The sequence below is a fragment of the Triturus cristatus genome, chromosome 1_2 (genome assembly GCF_964204655.1).
Source record: "Triturus cristatus chromosome 1_2, aTriCri1.1, whole genome shotgun sequence".
NCBI lineage: Eukaryota > Metazoa > Chordata > Amphibia > Caudata > Salamandridae > Triturus > Triturus cristatus.
The window spans coordinates 529,777,010-529,795,085 of record NC_140580.1 but is presented as its reverse complement, the minus strand read 5'-3'; the positions used below and the strand labels follow the sequence as shown (position 1 = coordinate 529,795,085).

Genomic DNA, 18,076 nt, shown 5'->3' with positions numbered 1-18,076 from the left:
TGTACAAAAAAAACAACCACTTAATCGAGTGAGATGGTCAAGACCGTCCACAAAATCAAAAAATTCAGGAACAATAAAAAATGAATTGTGTGCCACCCACAACACTGTGCTGACCTACTGATGTACTTCCAAGAAAAAATACTGGATGTTTCAGATGTACCAGAAAACAACTCTAAGCACTGTCCCTACACTCTCATTTCACTAACCTCTCTTTAAGGCTCCATTTGTCATGTTTTAACCCATATTATCAAAAGATACAGTTTAAAGTGAAATCTTTGCTACCTTTTTATTTCCCCGATTTTGTGTAAAGAATTGTCGAGGACGTAATGGAAGCCATTAAGGTATTTGAGAAGGTGAGATTCATGATCGTCTAAAGCGGACATACTGCTCCTATAGAAAGTTACAGCCAAACCACCTATTTTACACAACTCTCATACCCAGTACAACCTTTGAATTTGCAAAGCAATTTTGAGGTTATGTGAAAAAAAATCAATAAGGATTCAGGCTCATTAGTCCATAAATGAGTACAGTAATTGCAGAAACAACTATTAGGAAGGACTTTCTCATCACACTGGCCCAGCATAATGAAGCAGCCCTAACTTTCTTCAATGGGTCTATGGATATTAAAATGTTTATTATGCTACCTTACTAAAACAACTAATGAAGTGGATGGATTCTAGCAAATCCTCCTAGAGTAGTGCTCTTCCTCTCATCAATACACCATAACAAATCCCATATACAGGAATTTCAAATAAATAAAATTATGTTTTTTTCATGTTTTATTTGATTTGGGAATATCTATTAACCAAAACTGATGTAGTTATTCAACACAATGTCTTCATTCATATAGATCTTGGATGATATTCTACTGATTAAATAACTTGTACTATGTGAGTAGAACACAAGCTAATTCACAATCTCCTCGGTTACTTGTGCGATATAGATAAATGTAACCTGGAGGTTCAAATGCATTCAATGAATGTATTTAGCTTTTTTTTTTTTAATAAGACACATGTCACAATAAAATTCTTAGGTAAATGTGTGTGTATTGGTGCACATAGTTATGCCTTGAAAGTAAAAAATAAATGTAACTTAGTGCAAAATCATTAATGAAGTGTCATGGTCTGCATGTGCGCAGTCCACAAAACGCAGGTGGGCGTAAACTGAACATTGTCTAGCCAGGGCCCTGGTGTCAGTGGTGTCGCTATGCACATTTGCCATATACATGTTGAACATTGGAGCAATGTATTTGTGAATGATAGAATGTTGCCTGTATTGTATTATGAAACACTCTGAACAGTGCTTGTATTGTTAGGTGTGTGGCTTTAGAGTATAAAGTCCATCTTGCGCCTTGCTCATATGCCTAGGACTCTGTCCTCATTCGAAGAGGCACAATGAGCCACCTAATTGGGTTGGTCCTCTTATCTTAAAAATCAGTGCATTAAGGTACACCACAATTAGGTTTACTGTGGTTGGTATCCCCTGGAAAAGAATTGGATTCGATGTTATGTTATGTTATGTTAGGGGCATTTGTAATGCGCACAGATGCCCCAGCTAAGGGGCGTCCTGGCGCCTGACAAGATAGACATAGCCGCACCTAACAGAACAACGAAATGAACAAACAGACAGCGCAGAGAGGAAGGGATTTAGAATAACATCGTCTTTAAAGCTTTGCGAAATGAAAGGAGATCGTCCAAAAGGCGAATCTCCAACGGGATAGAATTCCACAGGATAGCTGCTTTTACCCGGAAAGAACGACCTCCCATACGGCTCAACTTGAATCTCGGGACCACCGCAAGCGCTTGGCCCATCGATCTCAAAGAGCGAGAAGGTACATAAAAAGACAGGAGATTCGACAGGATCCGAGGAGCTAAACCCTTCAGGATCTTAAAAGCCAGGCATAGAACTTTAAAATCAATTCTAGTTTTCACCGGCAGCCAGTGTAGAGATCGAAGAGTACTGGAGACAGAGCAGGACCTGGGCAGACCAACTATGGCTCTGGCCGCTGCGTTTTGGACGCGTTGGAAGCGATTCATTTCCGCCAAGTTTGCCCCCACCAGGAGGGAGCTGGCATAGTCCAAGCGAGAGGTTACAGTTGCCTGAACCACCAGCTGCCTCGTGGGGGGGTCAAAAAACTTCAAGACGGATCTCAGGCCTCGAAGAACCCCAAAACAGCAAGCCGCAGTCTTCTTGGAATGCCCCACAAAACTGAGGGCGGGCTCCAGCCACACTCCCAGGTTTCTCAGCTCCATAACTGGAGTTGGAGCTGGCCCAAGTTCAGATGGCCACCATCTGTCTCCCCAAAGCTCTCGCCCCTTCCCGACAACCATCACCTCAGTTTTCTTCGCGTTGAGCTGGAGACAATTAACATTCATCCAGCTCGCCACCGCTCTCAGTCCACTCTGGAACCTGGGGGCATCACACTCAGCATCCCCGCTGATAGTGACCGCTAGCTGAGTGTCGTCAGCATAAGAGACCATCGTCAGGTCCCACTGCTTGACAACATCAGCCAGCAGCCTCACATAAAGATTGAAAAGCGTAGGACTCAGCGAGGATCCTTGGGGCACCCCCAGGCCCAGGGGATGGAATTTGGACTGATGAGGAGGTATGGCAACGCAGAAGGAACGGTCGTCAAGAAAGGAGCGGAACCACTGTAAGGCTACACCACCAATGCCCATTTCCTCCAAGCGACGTAAAAGAATAGGGTGTGAGACAGTATCAAAGGCGGCGCTTAGATCTAAAAGTATTAGCGCCGCCGTCTGCCCCGCATCCAACATTCCACGTAGATGCTCAACCATTGCGAGAAGAGCTGTCTCCGTACTATGCCCAGCACGAAACCCGTGCTGGGTATCATCCAGGATATTGGCACGGGTGAGGTGATCAGAAAGAGCCTGGTTAACATGGGCCTCCATAACTTTTGCCGGCCAAGGAAGTAAAGAAATAGGCCGGTAGTTCTCCGGTTTCGAGGGATCCAAAGAAGGCTTCTTCAAAATAGGAGAGACCACAGCCCGCTTTCATTCCGCTGGGACCATGCCCGTCGCCAGCGAGGTATTAATGAAAGATCGCAATATAGGGCGTCCTACAAAGGACTGATCTCTAAAGAAGATAGGCTTTAATGGATCCAAGGGTGAGCCAGACTTAATTTTTTGGGTCACTCTATCAAAATCCTCAGAAGAAAGCAGAGGAAGGGACTCCATAGTGGGGCGGCACGGGATCATCACCGGAGGTCCCAATGGCGGGCCCATAGAGGAAAATGACCGGTAAATGGCTTGCACCTTCTCCAAAAGGAAGGATGCCAGAGCCTCACAATGAATGGTGGAGGCCAATACAGGGGAAGAGGTTCTTTTGGCCAAGAGATCTTTAAGGGCCTTAAATATTGATTTGGAAGGGTTAGGGCTGTTATGGAAATCTTCCGAGTAGAACGCCGCACGAGTTCTACAAATGGCGCGATGGTAAGCCTTGACGGAGTTCAGATACAGTGGTTTTTTTGCTGCATCGTAATGTCTACGCCACTCTCTCTCAGCCCGCCTACAAGTGCCCTTTAACGCCCGAAGGGCGCTGTTATACCAAGGGCTCGATTCTCTAGAGCGTGACTTACTTGCCTTAAGAGGGATCAAAAAATCGAGTGCCCTAGTGATCCACTTGCAGAATAAATCATAACCCAGTCCCACACTATCCAAGGGTCCCAGCGGATCTGCGGCCAACACCTCATGGAAGTCCTCTAATCTGAGTTTATTCCAGTGCCTTCTGAAAATTGATCTGGGAGGAGGGATGGAGGGAGTGTCAGGCAACGGAGCTCGGATGGCCACTAAGAAATGATCCGACCACCCCACTGGTGTTATAGCAGAGATGGTAACTTCCGGGAGATTGGTAAAAAAAGGATCAAGCGTATGTCCTCCCAAATGAGTGGGTTGAGCTACCTTTTGATCCAATTGGAGGGCCTCTAGGTCAGCTAAGATATTGTTGACAGCCGGCATACTCCTGTTCTCAAAGTGGAGATTAAGGTCTCCCAAGATGGAGAAATTAGCACAGCCAATGGACAAGGAGCTAACAGCATCGGGGAAAGCTTCTCTAAATGCCACGTCACTGCCAGGGGGCCGGTAAACCACCATCCCCGAGATAGAAAACTGGGGGCTGATCGAGACATTAAAAAAGGCGCTTTCACACCCAACAATGTTTAAGACCTTCCAACTGCAGGGGAAACTTGATTTGACGGCAAGAGCGATACCTCCTCCTCTAGATAACCGATTAAGAGTGAAAACGGAATATTCAGGGGGGAAAGCCAAGTTGATAATGGCTGTATCGTGTTCCTGCAGCCACGTTTCCGTGATCGCAAATATGTCAGGAGACTCTTCCTGTATAAGATCGAAAAAGGCTAAATGATGTTGGACCAGAGACCTAACATTTAGGTTCAATAAGCGAAGTGACGGCGTCGAGCCATTGCCTTGCGAAGCTGAGAGGGAAGTTCCCTTGGAGATGCGAACAGGAGAGCCAAATGCCCATCTCTTGCAGGCACATCGATGAGGGCCGCTAAGCGGATGGATCTGTGCCTGATCACACTTCGAAATAGAATCTCCAATGGACCGTAAACGAATACTAGAATAGGTAATCATGCCGACACTAACAGCCCAAGTGATCGAGACGAGCCCCCAAGCGCCCTAGGCGTCCTCAGCGCGGACGGGCGCAGACGGGCAGGACTCAGGCACGACTCCGGCTAAGCGACGGCGCCCCACTGCGCGATCCCGCTGCGCGGGAGGAGCGACTTTAAATAGGTGTCCCGCGAGGTTGTCCAGACGCGTGAACACTCGCAATGGCGCCCGCCGGGATGAAGCAACACCAGCCCAACCAAAGATGGCGCCCAAAACTAAACTATGGACCCACCCGTGACCCGGACCCACCAAACGGCGGTGCTTGAGATGTTTTAAATGCGGTAAGAGGGAGGGGGGACCACTGCCTAATCTCAGACTAAAACCAGGGGTAAGAAAGTAAAGTGAAAACAAATACAAAATGGGAAAGTTAAAAATCGCGGCGATAGCAGCAGCGCTAACGCAGCTACAGTAATACCTTGTCTGGTAGCCAAAGAAGAAGGACCGCCTTAAATAGGTGTCCCGCGAGGTTGTCCAGACGCGTGAACACTCGCAATGGCGCCCGCCGGGATGAAGCAACACCAGCCCAACCAAAGATGGCGCCCAAAACTAAACTATGGACCCACCCGTGACCCGGACCCACCAAACGGCGGTGCTTGAGATGTTTTAAATGCGGTAAGAGGGAGGGGGGACCACTGCCTAATCTCAGACTAAAACCAGGGGTAAGAAAGTAAAGTGAAAACAAATACAAAATGGGAAAGTTAAAAATCGCGGCGATAGCAGCAGCGCTAACGCAGCTACAGTAATACCTTGTCTGGTAGCCAAAGAAGAAGGACCGCCTTAAATAGATGTCCCGCGAGGTTGTCCAGACGCGTGAACACTCGCAATGGCGCCCGCCGGGATGAAGCAACACCAGCCCAACCAAAGATGGCGCCCAAAACTAAACTATGGACCCACCCGTGACCCGGACCCACCAAACGGCGGTGCTTGAGATGTTTTAAATGCGGTAAGAGGGAGGGGGGACCACTGCCTAATCTCAGACTAAAACCAGGGGTAAGAAAGTAAAGTGAAAACAAATACAAAATGGGAAAGTTAAAAATCGCGGCGATAGCAGCAGCGCTAACGCAGCTACAGTAATACCTTGTCTGGTAGCCAAAGAAGAAGGACCGCCTTAAATAGGTGTCCCGCGAGGTTGTCCAGACGCGTGAACACTCGCAATGGCGCCCGCCGGGATGAAGCAACACCAGCCCAACCAAAGATGGCGCCCAAAACTAAACTATGGACCCACCCGTGACCCAGACCCACCAAACGGCGGTACTTGAGATGTTTTAAATGCGGTAAGAGGGAGGGGGGGACCACTGCCTAATCTCAGAATAAAACCAGGGGTAAGAAAGTAAAGTCAAAACAAATACAAAATGGGAAAGTTAAAAATCGCGGCGATAGCAGCAGCGCTAACGCAGCTACAGTAATACCTTGTCTGGTAGCCAAAGAAGAAGGACCGCCTTAAATAGGTGTCCCGCGAGGTTGTCCAGACGCGTGAACACTCGCAATGGCGCCCGCCGGGATGAAGCAACACCAGCCCAACCAAAGATGGCGCCCAAAACTAAACTATGGACCCACCCGTGACCCGGACGCACCAAACAGCGGTGCTTGAGATGTTTTAAATGCGGTAAGAGGGAGGGGGGACCACTGCCTAATCTCAAACTAAAACCAGGGGTAAAAAAGTAAAGTGAAAACAAATACAAAATGGGAAAGTTAAAAATCGCGGCGATAGCAGCAGCGCTAACGCAGCTACAGTAATACCTTGTCTCGATCCATTGTGTAAATAAGATTCCTTCTGATCCTGATGAAGTGCCATTTGATCTCTTCAGACTAGCACAGCAAGGAACATGTAGACCTCGATTTTTTAGCTATCATTGCATCTACTGCTAGCCATAACTTTTAACCAGACAAGTAGACTCACTTATTCAAATTCACGTTAGAGATCTACCTAATCGTTTTTAACATCACTGTGCATCAATACCCTCACTACACCACCACTCTACACTTACCTGCCCTACACCTCACTTCACATATGGCTTTGGGACTACAAGAACTCCGATAAAGGGCCCCTTTGCGGGTTCCTGTTGGACTTTGTAGTGCTGGCCCAACGAGGAGCATTGCCCTGTAATGAAGCATGACACCCATTCGGGTGTGTGACGGCTTCAGTTCCAGAAGGAACGGACCCCGTGGCCGTTTACTTGGACATTGAACGACCTTTCAATCGTTCCCTCCTTTTTCTAAAAGAACTGCATACTTGTTTTGAGTTAACTGAATGAATGGTAACAGCAAGTATCTAATTAAGTTAATACGAGCATGGTAAAGAGACAGGTGCGCAAGGTGTTGGCTGGTATGAAATAAATACTCTTTTCAGAAATGGAAAGAGTGTTTCCATGTGGGTGTTATGGAAGAGGCCAGGTTATATCACTCTTAGGTGACATCGTCACCTCCTGAGGGCCTGAGGAAGAGAAGTTTTGGCTTTTTGAAGTTCTGTTGAATGTTTATCTGCCACCACCACCTTATGTACCAAAAAGGATACAGAGCAAAATAAACTACTGGAATATTTGTTTAGTTGTCAAGGAGTAAGACAACATGGAAAAGACTAAGCTGAAATGATTATGCGGTAGTAGTCGAGTGAGAGATGCCGGTTATCAATTTGCTACAAAAGCTGGGCAGTTGGAATGAATTGTAGAAAAGAGGATAGGGTTGTCTCATATATTGCATTTCAATGAGGTGGAGGTGAGGAAGAGACATTGGTGATGTTGCAGCATTTGTATGAGGAATTGTTGGAAAAAGTAAGAAAGTGGGAGGATGTGGAAGGCTTGAAGAGACAGCGGAGTAAGGAGCTCCCAGGAAATCGGATGGCAGAGGATGACATTCCATGAATGCATTCAATTGAATGGATGGAGGACCACTCATTGAGAGATGTGCTGGGGTTGGATGGACAACTGGTATATATTCATGTTCCTTGGGCCAGATATAATTTGTGTTCAGTTTCTAAGGACTTTCAAGTTTGTGGGAAACAGCCAAAAAGACGCTCAAGGATGTAGAAAGGATAACAAAGTTGTTGAAATTATTGTGCATGGATCTGGATGCATTATTTTGTATTGTAGTGTCCAAAAACTTATGGGACAGTTGTAAGGTGTGTGTGTGAGGTTGCCGGATGCAGAACCCAAGCGTATGGGCCCATAGTTCAAGGCAAGGGGAAACAACTTTGTGGATGCAGTGGTCAGATTATATCAACTAAGTACCTCTGCTGAGCATGCTGCTTTATTTGCAGCAGTGGTGGTCCCTAATATGCCTGGACATACAAGGAAGTAGATCAGGGACATTCAAGATGGTGCAGGATATGGGGGGGGAAGCAGGAATGGAAGCAAAAGGTTTTGGGAGACAAATTAAGAAGGGGTATGGGTGGATCCGGTAAAGAAGAGTTGTGTTGTTGAATTCCTTGTTATCACAGATGGCAAAGGTATTACACAGACCAACACCTTCAGGGAGAAATGCAATGACAAGTGTTCAAAGAATATGGTGGAATGAGCACAAATGTGCCTAAGAATATTTCTCACAGCATTTGGTTTGTCAGAGAAACAACATCGGAAAAGGAACTGTGGTTAGAATAAGTATGTCCAATTATGTGGCATTTTGTGAGGTAAGATTGATATCATAAACATGCCACCCTGTGAGGATACGGGTATGCATAGATAGTGATCTAAATGTTCTAAACGTGGGAGAAGGCCTTTTTAATGCACAGGTGTGATGCTATGAAAATCATATCATGAAACGAATACGAGAAGCTGTGGGCATCACATAAAAATAACATTGTGCTTATCACCCCCAGTCTTCGCACATGTTGGAAAGACTGATCGGTATTATACAGAAAAAGCGTGCAAACTTGTACTCATTCACCACATTGAAATGGCCCAATGCCCTACATCTGGTTCCAGTAAATATCAGTTGGACACCGAACAAGAAGACAGACTTGTCCACCAATAAAATCCTAATGGGGCAGCCAATGAGAATTTCCGGAATGTCCATGATTGATTTTATGTTAATAACTGATGTTTTAATCATAGACTATAGCGCAAGACAAGCAACCCCAATGCCTTTGACTGCTGCCTGTCATATTTTGGAACCTGGAGAATGGGTTCTAGTGAAGAACCACATCTGGAAAGTTGTATCTAGTCCTATTAAGGAAGTAAGGAAGTAATCTCTTTATTGCTTGAGTAATAAAAACCTTTGCAATCAGCTACATAATAAAACACACGTGCAAAGTGCATAAAACAACCCCTTTTTTAACAATCGAGTTAGTTCAAATCCATTTAAGAAATTACAATGTTTCCATAAAACTACAAAGAGAGTATAAAAATTGGCATACAGTACGAACAGTAAGGTGCAATGGGTGTCATGAAAAAGTGCAAGATGTCAAATTTAGAGTCCATTCTCCTACAAGATCCTTGGGCAGTGCAAGTTTCTATAAAATTGGCTTTAAGAGCCATAACCGAGCTAGCATGCAAGTCTAAAGTTGGTCATCCAGAAGTACATATTTGCCAGTTGCAATCAGCAATGGCAGTATCGTTGTATACCTTGTGCGCCCAATTCCTTACAACCCTTGCCAAGTAACTCCCGTGTTGGTAAGTGTGCTGGTTCCTAGGACCCCATTACTAAGCCTTAGATAACACAATGGATTTGGAAATTTTATGTTGTAGTAACCGACCCACAATAAAAGACTATTTAAAATCCCAAGGAACAGGTGTTGTAAACACTAAGTACCACAGTAGATCTCTTTTAAGAAGGATTCCAATAAGTAACTAAGAAATCGGTGGACCTGGGTTGAGGACCGATTTATTAGTGTACTGCCGGGGTTAGCTTTGTTTTTACTGCGCTCATAAAGCGAACGAAGCTGCAGGCCAACGGCACGTCGCCTCCCTCGAAGCAAGCCTTCCCACCTGTCTACATGTTCGTATCTGACTATCAATCAGGCGCGGCTTTAATAGCTGTGTTTGTTCCTCATCTAAGCCCTTGCAAATGCATAGTAAGTGTAAGACATCCTCTTTGGTGTCACCACATAGTCTGCAATGATTAGTTGTGCCTGTGCGCTTCCATGGAGAGAGGTGCCACTTTACGGGTAAGATTCCCAACCTCAGAAGCAAAAAACTTTCCTTCGTGATTCTCGAGAAGCCTATTCCTAGGTATGTTTGTGGCTTGCACCTCGAATAACTCTGAATTACAAACCATCCATGGGCCCTCCTGCTTAGTGCTGCTTTGTCTTCTTCAAGGGATACAATCTTTACTGAATTATTTACAAGGTCCTTGAAGCTTTTGTGGGGCATACTGGTTTTCCATAGGTCCTGTTTCTAGTCCTATTGGAACGGTCATACTGGTAACTAACACTGTTCTGAAATGTGAGAAACTGCCAGCTTGGGTACATGCATCCTATACCAAGAATGTGAGAGCACCGGTGGAGGGTGTCAAAGTGGTAGTTGCCAGAAACAGCAAATCGGGTCGATGACCTAATCACAAGAACTATCAGAAATATGGTGTTGTAACAAGTCAATGTAGAAATCAATGAAGGGTCAAGGAAATATGACAGTTGTGATCCTCCTGGGTTCCCAATGTGCTACCTGCACAATCAGACTGATACTGGCATTGCTGATTCAAATGATCTATCCAGTAGGAAATGGTTGGTCCTTCACCCTAGTGATGTTTCAAACGATTGAAGAAAATGATGAAATAGAAATGCATTTTCATCAACAAAATAAGTACAGAGAAAACACATATGTCCAGCTGTCCAAACCTACTACTTGACTATGAATATGTCCAGCTGTATAGTCCACCCACATGCTAGTCTCCCTGTACGAAAGAGTTAAATATGAGCAAAGAGCACCTTCCTTTCCATTGCCATGTGCTTTTTTTTTTACTTTTCTTTGGTCACACACAGATACCCAGGACGTTTTGCACAGAACCAGGAGTTTAAAGGGTTAGTAGAACGCAAAGGAAATGGAGTTTACAATGCCTAAAGATGCACAATGCATGTATTCTAAAGGGAAAAAAAACAAAATCATTTGTGTATCAACACAATACTAGGCATTACTTATATTTACAAAAGGGTGTGCTAAGGTTCCCAATGCACCTACATTGAGGGAAAACGCTTCTCTACTAATGATCCAGCTTTAAATTTAAGGAGAGAAATTGCATGTGCACTTTTGCGGAGGCTGCAGAAGAAACTTGTACGTAGCTACACACACACTTTACATGCCAGAATAATTTGCTTCTCATTACAAGAAGGGTAGGATGGCTCCTGTTGTCTAGCTTTCGTATCGCACTTCATATCACACTAAACAACTGAGGAACATCCATCTCAACAGCCAAAGGAGGGAAGCAGGGGGGAAGACATTTTACACATTCTCTCAGTGATGGTTCCTACAATAGTGGTAGCACTAAATGTAGTAAGAATAAGGAGGCAAGTTCAATTGCTAGAGAGACTTGCTAATGAGCCCACCGCTGCTTTATTGAATGCTACTGAAGAAATTATTGCAATACACTGCATGATTATGTAGAATGGGATGGCTTTCGATCTGATTTTTGCAAAGGAGGGTGGGGTCTGCAAGCTAATCGACACATAATATTGCTCTTCTATCCCTAACAATACACAGAAAATATAAGACCTCAAATTTGGTGTCTGAAAGGTTTCACAAGAAAAGCTTGAGATGGGCAAGCCAGGATTTTGATTAAAAAAATAAGGGGCCTGCTCAGACGTTGGTGGAAGTTGGAACGTAAGCCATCTGGTATCAGTGATTGTCATATTTTACTGTTTTTATTAATTTGCATAGGGTTAGCTTCTGTTCAAGGTTTAAGGAGCTACAGCAGGGATTAGTCAACAAGAAGGTTGAAACAGAGAGTGAATGTCAACTCCAGAAGGAGGCTATGCAGTTGAATGACATTGAGAGGCAGGATGACTGGCACTGGTTTCAAATGGAGTGAAATGTGAGTACCTTGGCTAAAATTGCAAAAACTAAACAGACTCCATCTTTCTTGAGTCACATGAACACATTGCTATAGCACTAATACATGCTTGCGCTTCAACAAATAATAAATACGTGTATTGGCAGATCTCAGCTCTAGGTGGCATGGGAAGACTATGGAGGGAAATATAATGTTCTCCTTTTGGCATTTGCAAGTGTTCTTTAAGGTTGTATCGGCAGTGGGAAGAATGCACATGTTATCAAATGTACCAGGAAAGAGTTGTCACACAATCAGTGAATGCATACCTGTCCATCTTGCCAAAGAACTGAACTGTTCAGGAAATTTCCATTGGTGAAAGAGAGTGTATCTAACTATGTCTAAAGCTTTTGTCAAACATTTTGCCGTAACTCAAAGAGCTTCCATGCAATTTAGCTGAATAAAAACTCACTCTCAAAGAACAAACTTGCTTATGATTTTTTTTAAATCATTTGGGCGTTGATAGTTACACAAACTTGTTATCATGGAGAGCTTGTGCCAGAATCGTTAGAGTGATTGCCAGCTTGCATACCTTTGTACAAGATCTGCCAACCTTCTAGAGTATGGTTGGTTGATGTAAGAGCTGAGATTTTCTATCTGTGCCACCATTGTATGATGTGAGAATGTTTGAATGTGTTGCAGACTCTATTACTCCACTAAGGGCAAACCACACAATATGGGAGATCCATGAATAAAGATGGTGCACTCCAAATGGTACAAAACTGTTCTCATTTCACTAGTAAACATACATTAAAAAGGCTGATCCACCCGAGAACACAACATGCAATTTCACAAATTAAGACATCAAGTGAGAAAAATATTAAATCAGGATCACCTATTTTCCATGGATGGCAAAATATGATTTGTGGACCAATTTCACCATAGTGGTAAATGTGATTACTGTGAGTTTGTGAACCATTCTTAAACTCCATGAGAAAAGTACACTTACTCACATGTAATTAAAAAAAATATAGGCCTTTACTAAAAAAAGTGTTTTTAAGCAACCTTCTGAGTTAGAGAGATCAACTAAAGATCATTAAGATTGGCCAGCTAAAGCAACCAGCATAACTGGATCCACAAAATTCCCACCAGCAAACCATAATAGAAACAACACTACATTTAGATTTTGTTAAAGTAGAGCTGGTGCTGATAACCATAAAAGCCCAATTCCGTCAGATTTAAATGTTTAAAACTTAACCATAACATCTGTTGACACAGGTATGTCTAGATCACAATAAGAGTTCACAAAAATGCTTTGGAATTACTGCAGCTTTGAAAACTTATATCTTTTAAATATGTACAATAAAATTCTTACTTGAACTTCCTTTACATCCAGATTCTTGACAAACTTATCAGTTTTTAGACGGAGATCTGACATTATGGGAAGGGCTCTTAATGTCTGAACAACTTCCTGTCCCTCTTTCAACTTTTTCAAAGTGTTCTCCACAACAGAAAATCCATCCAGCAGCTGATATAGAGAGAGAGCAATATTGCTATTTGGTACCTGTGAAGTAAGCAACAGATAAACTTGGTTTGCCATCTTGCACAAGAAAGAATAAGAGTTATAGCATTAATAACTGCAAACAGCTGAACAAAAACTTGTTATATACGACAGGAAACCAAAACCGTGTAGGTAGGCTAATTTAAAAAAGTGTTTACTGAAAATAGTTGAGTATAAACATTACATATGACAAATCTTCTTTGCACTCAAAATCAACTATACATAAATGTATACTGTCAGCACCAATACAGTATATGGAGACTTTTTAAACATAAGATTATATTTGAAACATTCTGGTGTCTATGTCAAAAGTCTGAAAATCATAACACATGAAATGGCATTCGGTTATGTTTACAAATGTCAAAATACAAACATATAATTAAAAGAAGGCTTAGAGGCAATGTGGAAGGTAAACAAAACAGGATGTGCCTTAAATGCAGGCTACTTTGTGTTCAGAAGGCTGAGGCAATATGTTATCTTGCCTATTGCATATGTAGATAAAAGCAATCTGTTTCATATTTCTTTTGATAGCACCAGCCTCCACGTAATCAATTTAGAGTCTGGCCAATCTTTGGAGCCACAGAAACATATTTCTTACGCATGCTATAAGATCGGATTTTTGAAGAGGAGAAATATGTAGTGATAATTCAGAGGAAAATGCTAGCAGGAGAGGTGTGGCGCAGTGGCCAGGGAGGCTGAATCTGGAGCATGGGGTTTAAGGTTCGATCCACAGCACCAGCGGCAGATGAGCCCAGCATCATGTATCTCTGGGCAATAGCTCACTTAATCTCCCCAATGGCCCCTAGCACCTTGAAACCCTTAGGGGTGATTAGTTCGCACTTTACTAGTATCAGGTTATTATTATTATGACCTACCCAAGTTAACTATATCATCAATAAGATCCTACAAGCAATGTTGTTCCTAGAGTTTTTATTATGTGAAGTTGGGAACAGAGCCCTTGGAAAGCTGTCAGCTGCCGGATGGGGTAGCTCTAGACTGCCCAGCTACTTTGTTAACAGTTGAAACAGAATAATGGGGCACCTAAAAGCTGCGCCAAAAATATAAAGCCCCCACACTTGGGCAAGCCTTTGGGTGTTCTAAAGAATGAGAGCCCTCTTCCATGGAAAGTCAGGGATATATATCTCCTCACAGCTTTGAGTAATTTGTGGAGTATTGTATACCCTATCCCACAAACCTTGGCAAGGCAGGCGGTAGTCAAATTATATCTGCCCACCTTTGGCCTAAGGTGTGAGAAACATAGATCCCCCTACATGGCACATCTACAAAGGAGGGTAAAAAAGATTTTCCCAAGATAATTTTTTCATACCTCCTGATGTTTATAAACATTTTGGAGGAAAACATTAAAAAAAGAGTCCGTTACACCTTGGCAAGGCCCAATGGGGCTGGAATTCCCTACCACTGAGGGAGCATAAAAGTGGCAGTTTTTAAACAATCTGATATATACATAAAACACATCAAAGTGGTTGCAATAGTGCGAGTGTAGTAATGATTAGGTCAGTATTTCCATAGTAAAGGTGTTTTTTGTCTTCTTAATATCTGGCACTGTTTGAAATATCTGCACAAGAAAAAGAAGCACATCCACTTTGGGTTATTTGTGGCAGGCTTCACACAGATCTGTCAAGCAGGGTCCAAGAAAAAGGGTGGGGATTCCAAAAGTTTAATTCCAAATTGTAATTCCCATAGGATTCTTTGCTCATCGATACAGAAAAGATAGCTGGACGTAAATTACATTTGGCACAACAAAGGTGCTTTGCTTGGTTTGGTGTAGCTCCATTCAGTAGTTTTCAAGAAATCCGTGCTTAGAAAAGCTACTCCATTTGGGCATTAAGAAGCTAAATTCATTCACACTTTACCCTGTGCATTTCCAGTTTGAACCCATTCATATGCAAATCAGTCTCGACCCTGCACCCAATGGGCGCATTCCAGCCCGAACTGCCAGGCCAAGTTCTCCCTGGGACGGGTGTGTCCAGACGTGGGTCCCGTGCTCTTCACGCCACTGGAGTCAAGCTATCCTGGCTGATGAGGGGTAAAACTCCAAAACCGGTCCTAGGATGCTTGTTTCCAGTCCAGGAGGACCTGGCCTGGCAGTTTGGGCTGGACTGTTACCATTGGGTGCAGGGCCAAGACTGATTTGCATATGGCTGGGTTCAAACTGGAATGGCATGGGGAGCAAAAAAAATGAAGGATTCAGGCCCAGATCTCTGTACTGGGGTGAAAGTATGACATTGTTCTGCATTCTGTCCATCAATTGTTCTTTGTGCTAATTTGCACAGCACATGAGAATTTGTCGCCCTCCACACTCCCACATACTTGTTAAGGCGTGGTGTTCTTTGTCTGGCTCTAGACTATTCTCCCCGCTCTCCTCACCAACTTATCAGGATAGACTTGAGGGGTAAGCAGACAGTTCTGAGTTCTAACACATTTCTGTATTTCACCGCTTCTTCAGGGCTCCATTGGTCTATGATGTTTAATTTTACCATAATGGTATATCTGTTTTAATTTGTAACTATAAATGCACTTTTGCTGTGGTTTTAGGTGAATTTCTGAGGTTTTGTAAGCATATGTTGATGTATATCTAAAGGTAACCATCATTTCACCCCTTCACTTTTCCAGTAAAAATATACATACTACTCTATGGTGTTCCACTCTACTTCTAATGATTGTGCAGTTTAAGTTTGGTTTGCATATAAAGGATAGATAAACTATTCCTAACTATAACGACTCAATGGCAGCCACCACTGGGTAATTCTAGTTAGGATCATGCTTCCATAGGGCAAGCATTTTTTGTTTTCCTCAGAACATTTGCTACATATCAGTAAAAGGGGTGTGGGGTCCCAAAATGCATATTCCCCATTCAGTTTTCAGTAGAAAAATTGAGCAGTGCTACTGCAATAACTGCTGAACAGAATTGCACCAAAGTTCACCGAAAGTTAGATCTTGGTCCAGAAAGCTTCTTTTTTGTGATTTGATGTCAAGTATTTTTTGAGCAATTAAGGCTCAAAAATTGTATAGTTTATGCCTTGGACAATCCACAGAGGCAACAGGCTGCCACCACATCCAAAACAATGTGGCAGCAAACATCTTAAAATGTGAGACTCAGTCCAGAGTCCTGGAAAAAAAATGTTAAAAAGATATTAGAAGGCAGTGTAGGGATACCCTGCCCACCCAGGCATGGCGGGGAATCCAAGATGGACACCACCCGAGGCCAAAAAGAATTTTTAAAACTTTTCTGTAAATATGCAGTAGATTTAAGAATCTGTGGCAAAATAAAAAATAAAATGCCCACGCTTTTAAAATATAAACCCCTGGGGTGATACCAGGCCAAGGTTGGCAGTGTAAATCATTATAAATGAGAGGGGGTTATGCAGAATTCCTCCCTGAGCCTCATGGGTACCCCTATACCCTGGGGACATGCATAATTTCAAGAGGAGGGGGTGACTGGCACACCTCCCCGAGCCTCACTGATGCCTCGCTAACCTATCCCCTAAAGCCGATTTAAAATGAATGCGGTGGGGGCATGCAGCACCTCCCCTGGAGCCTGCAAAGACCACGAGGACCCCAGCTCCTGGGGCCAACTCATATTTATTAGGGAGAGGGGCATGCAGATTCACTGCTCCAGGGTAGGCTCCACTGTGGTGCCCAGGGGAGTCACCGTTTTCTTGCTGGCAAGAACTTGGCAGGGCAAACTTGTCTGCACCCACCCAGCGAGAGCTTAAAAAAACACTCCTGCCGAGTGAGAGCAGACATTTGTTTCCCTGCCCATGCTTTTACAGGCATGGCAGGAGCAGTAAAAAACACATGCTCCCACCAGGCAGGAGCATTGCTGGCTCCTAATGCACCCAGGATGAGTGCATGTGGGGAGCTGGCAGGGCTGTGGGGGCCCTGAAGCACCCCGTGGCTCTCAATGTTGTTTGTTGTGGGTGCCCCACATTAGTCCTCGGGTTTTGGGTCCCCATGCCCGTAAAGCCTTGGGGGGTGCTGTGCACCACCCTTTAATAATAAAAAAAGGTACCAGGGTATGAAGTCACCGGGGCCCATAGTGGCATGCGGGGGTCACTTGCCCCCTCCCCTGCATAAATGAGTACGGACCTGGGGGATGGAGCCCCTGTGGACTGTGAAGGCTTGCGTGTGGAGGGGGGAACAACCCCTATTCCCCTACAGTAAAAATAATGTTAAATGAAGAATTGCCAGCTCCCACCTGTACCCAGAAGGGGTGCTGGCAGGGGAGCCAATGAGTCCAGGGATGCACTTTCACTTATCCACATCACATTATGCCTAAACAAAACTGGTCAAATACCGAGGTCTTTGCGTGCAGGTTTCTCAAACAGTATAAGATATAATGTGCAGATTGTTTCTATGTTTGTGGTTACTGTAACTTCTTTTGCATGTATTCAGAATCACGGTTGATATTGACACAACTATGCGAGGAAAGATTCAAATTTAGAACATGGCTTCACAAAAAGACATCATTCAAGACCATGCTGTTTTTTATCACTAGGCACCCTTGTTTGCACAGTTCACTAATTCCTACAGATGCAAGTACTCACCTTGGTAAGAAGAACCAAAGAAATCCCAGGCCACAGAGGCAGGCAGTACATGGAGTGTGGCATCATTGCACAGTACCCTTCTCGTAAATGTGCATCAAGGAATATCCTGATGGGATTGGTAGGTTCAGGAAAGGGGGCCTCCAGCGTTTTGAGACTGTCTTCAGCCATCTTCGAGAATTAAAATAAAAATGTGAGTTTTTAGATATGTGAGTTGATCTGCTGCCATTACTTCTGACATGGATTCACATTAAGACAAATGAACATTCTGTAGCTGTTTTCTACAGCATTAAAAAATATTCACACAAGGTTGTGTATTCTCAGATAGACTCGATAAACTGTCTCTTTACAAATGCAATCCTTGGTCATTTAATGAAAATGGCATT

The 18,076-nt window shown here is 43.7% G+C and overlaps 1 protein-coding gene across 2 annotated transcripts in view; it reads right to left on the bottom strand.

The window, feature by feature from the left end:
- Positions 1–18,076, bottom strand: part of HPS1 (HPS1 biogenesis of lysosomal organelles complex 3 subunit 1) — a 365,168-nt gene that overhangs the window by 64,111 nt on the left and 282,981 nt on the right. Inside the window, exons 12-13 of one of the 2 annotated variants that reach the window (XM_085606326.1) lie at positions 17,694–17,861; positions 12,940–13,128 (exon numbers count right to left, since the gene is read on the bottom strand). In XM_085606326.1, coding sequence (XP_085462452.1) covers positions 12,940–13,128; positions 17,694–17,861 — 357 coding nt within the window. The remainder of the gene's footprint in view (positions 1–12,939; positions 13,129–17,693; positions 17,862–18,076) is intronic. The other variant, XM_085606327.1, reaches the window with a different exon arrangement.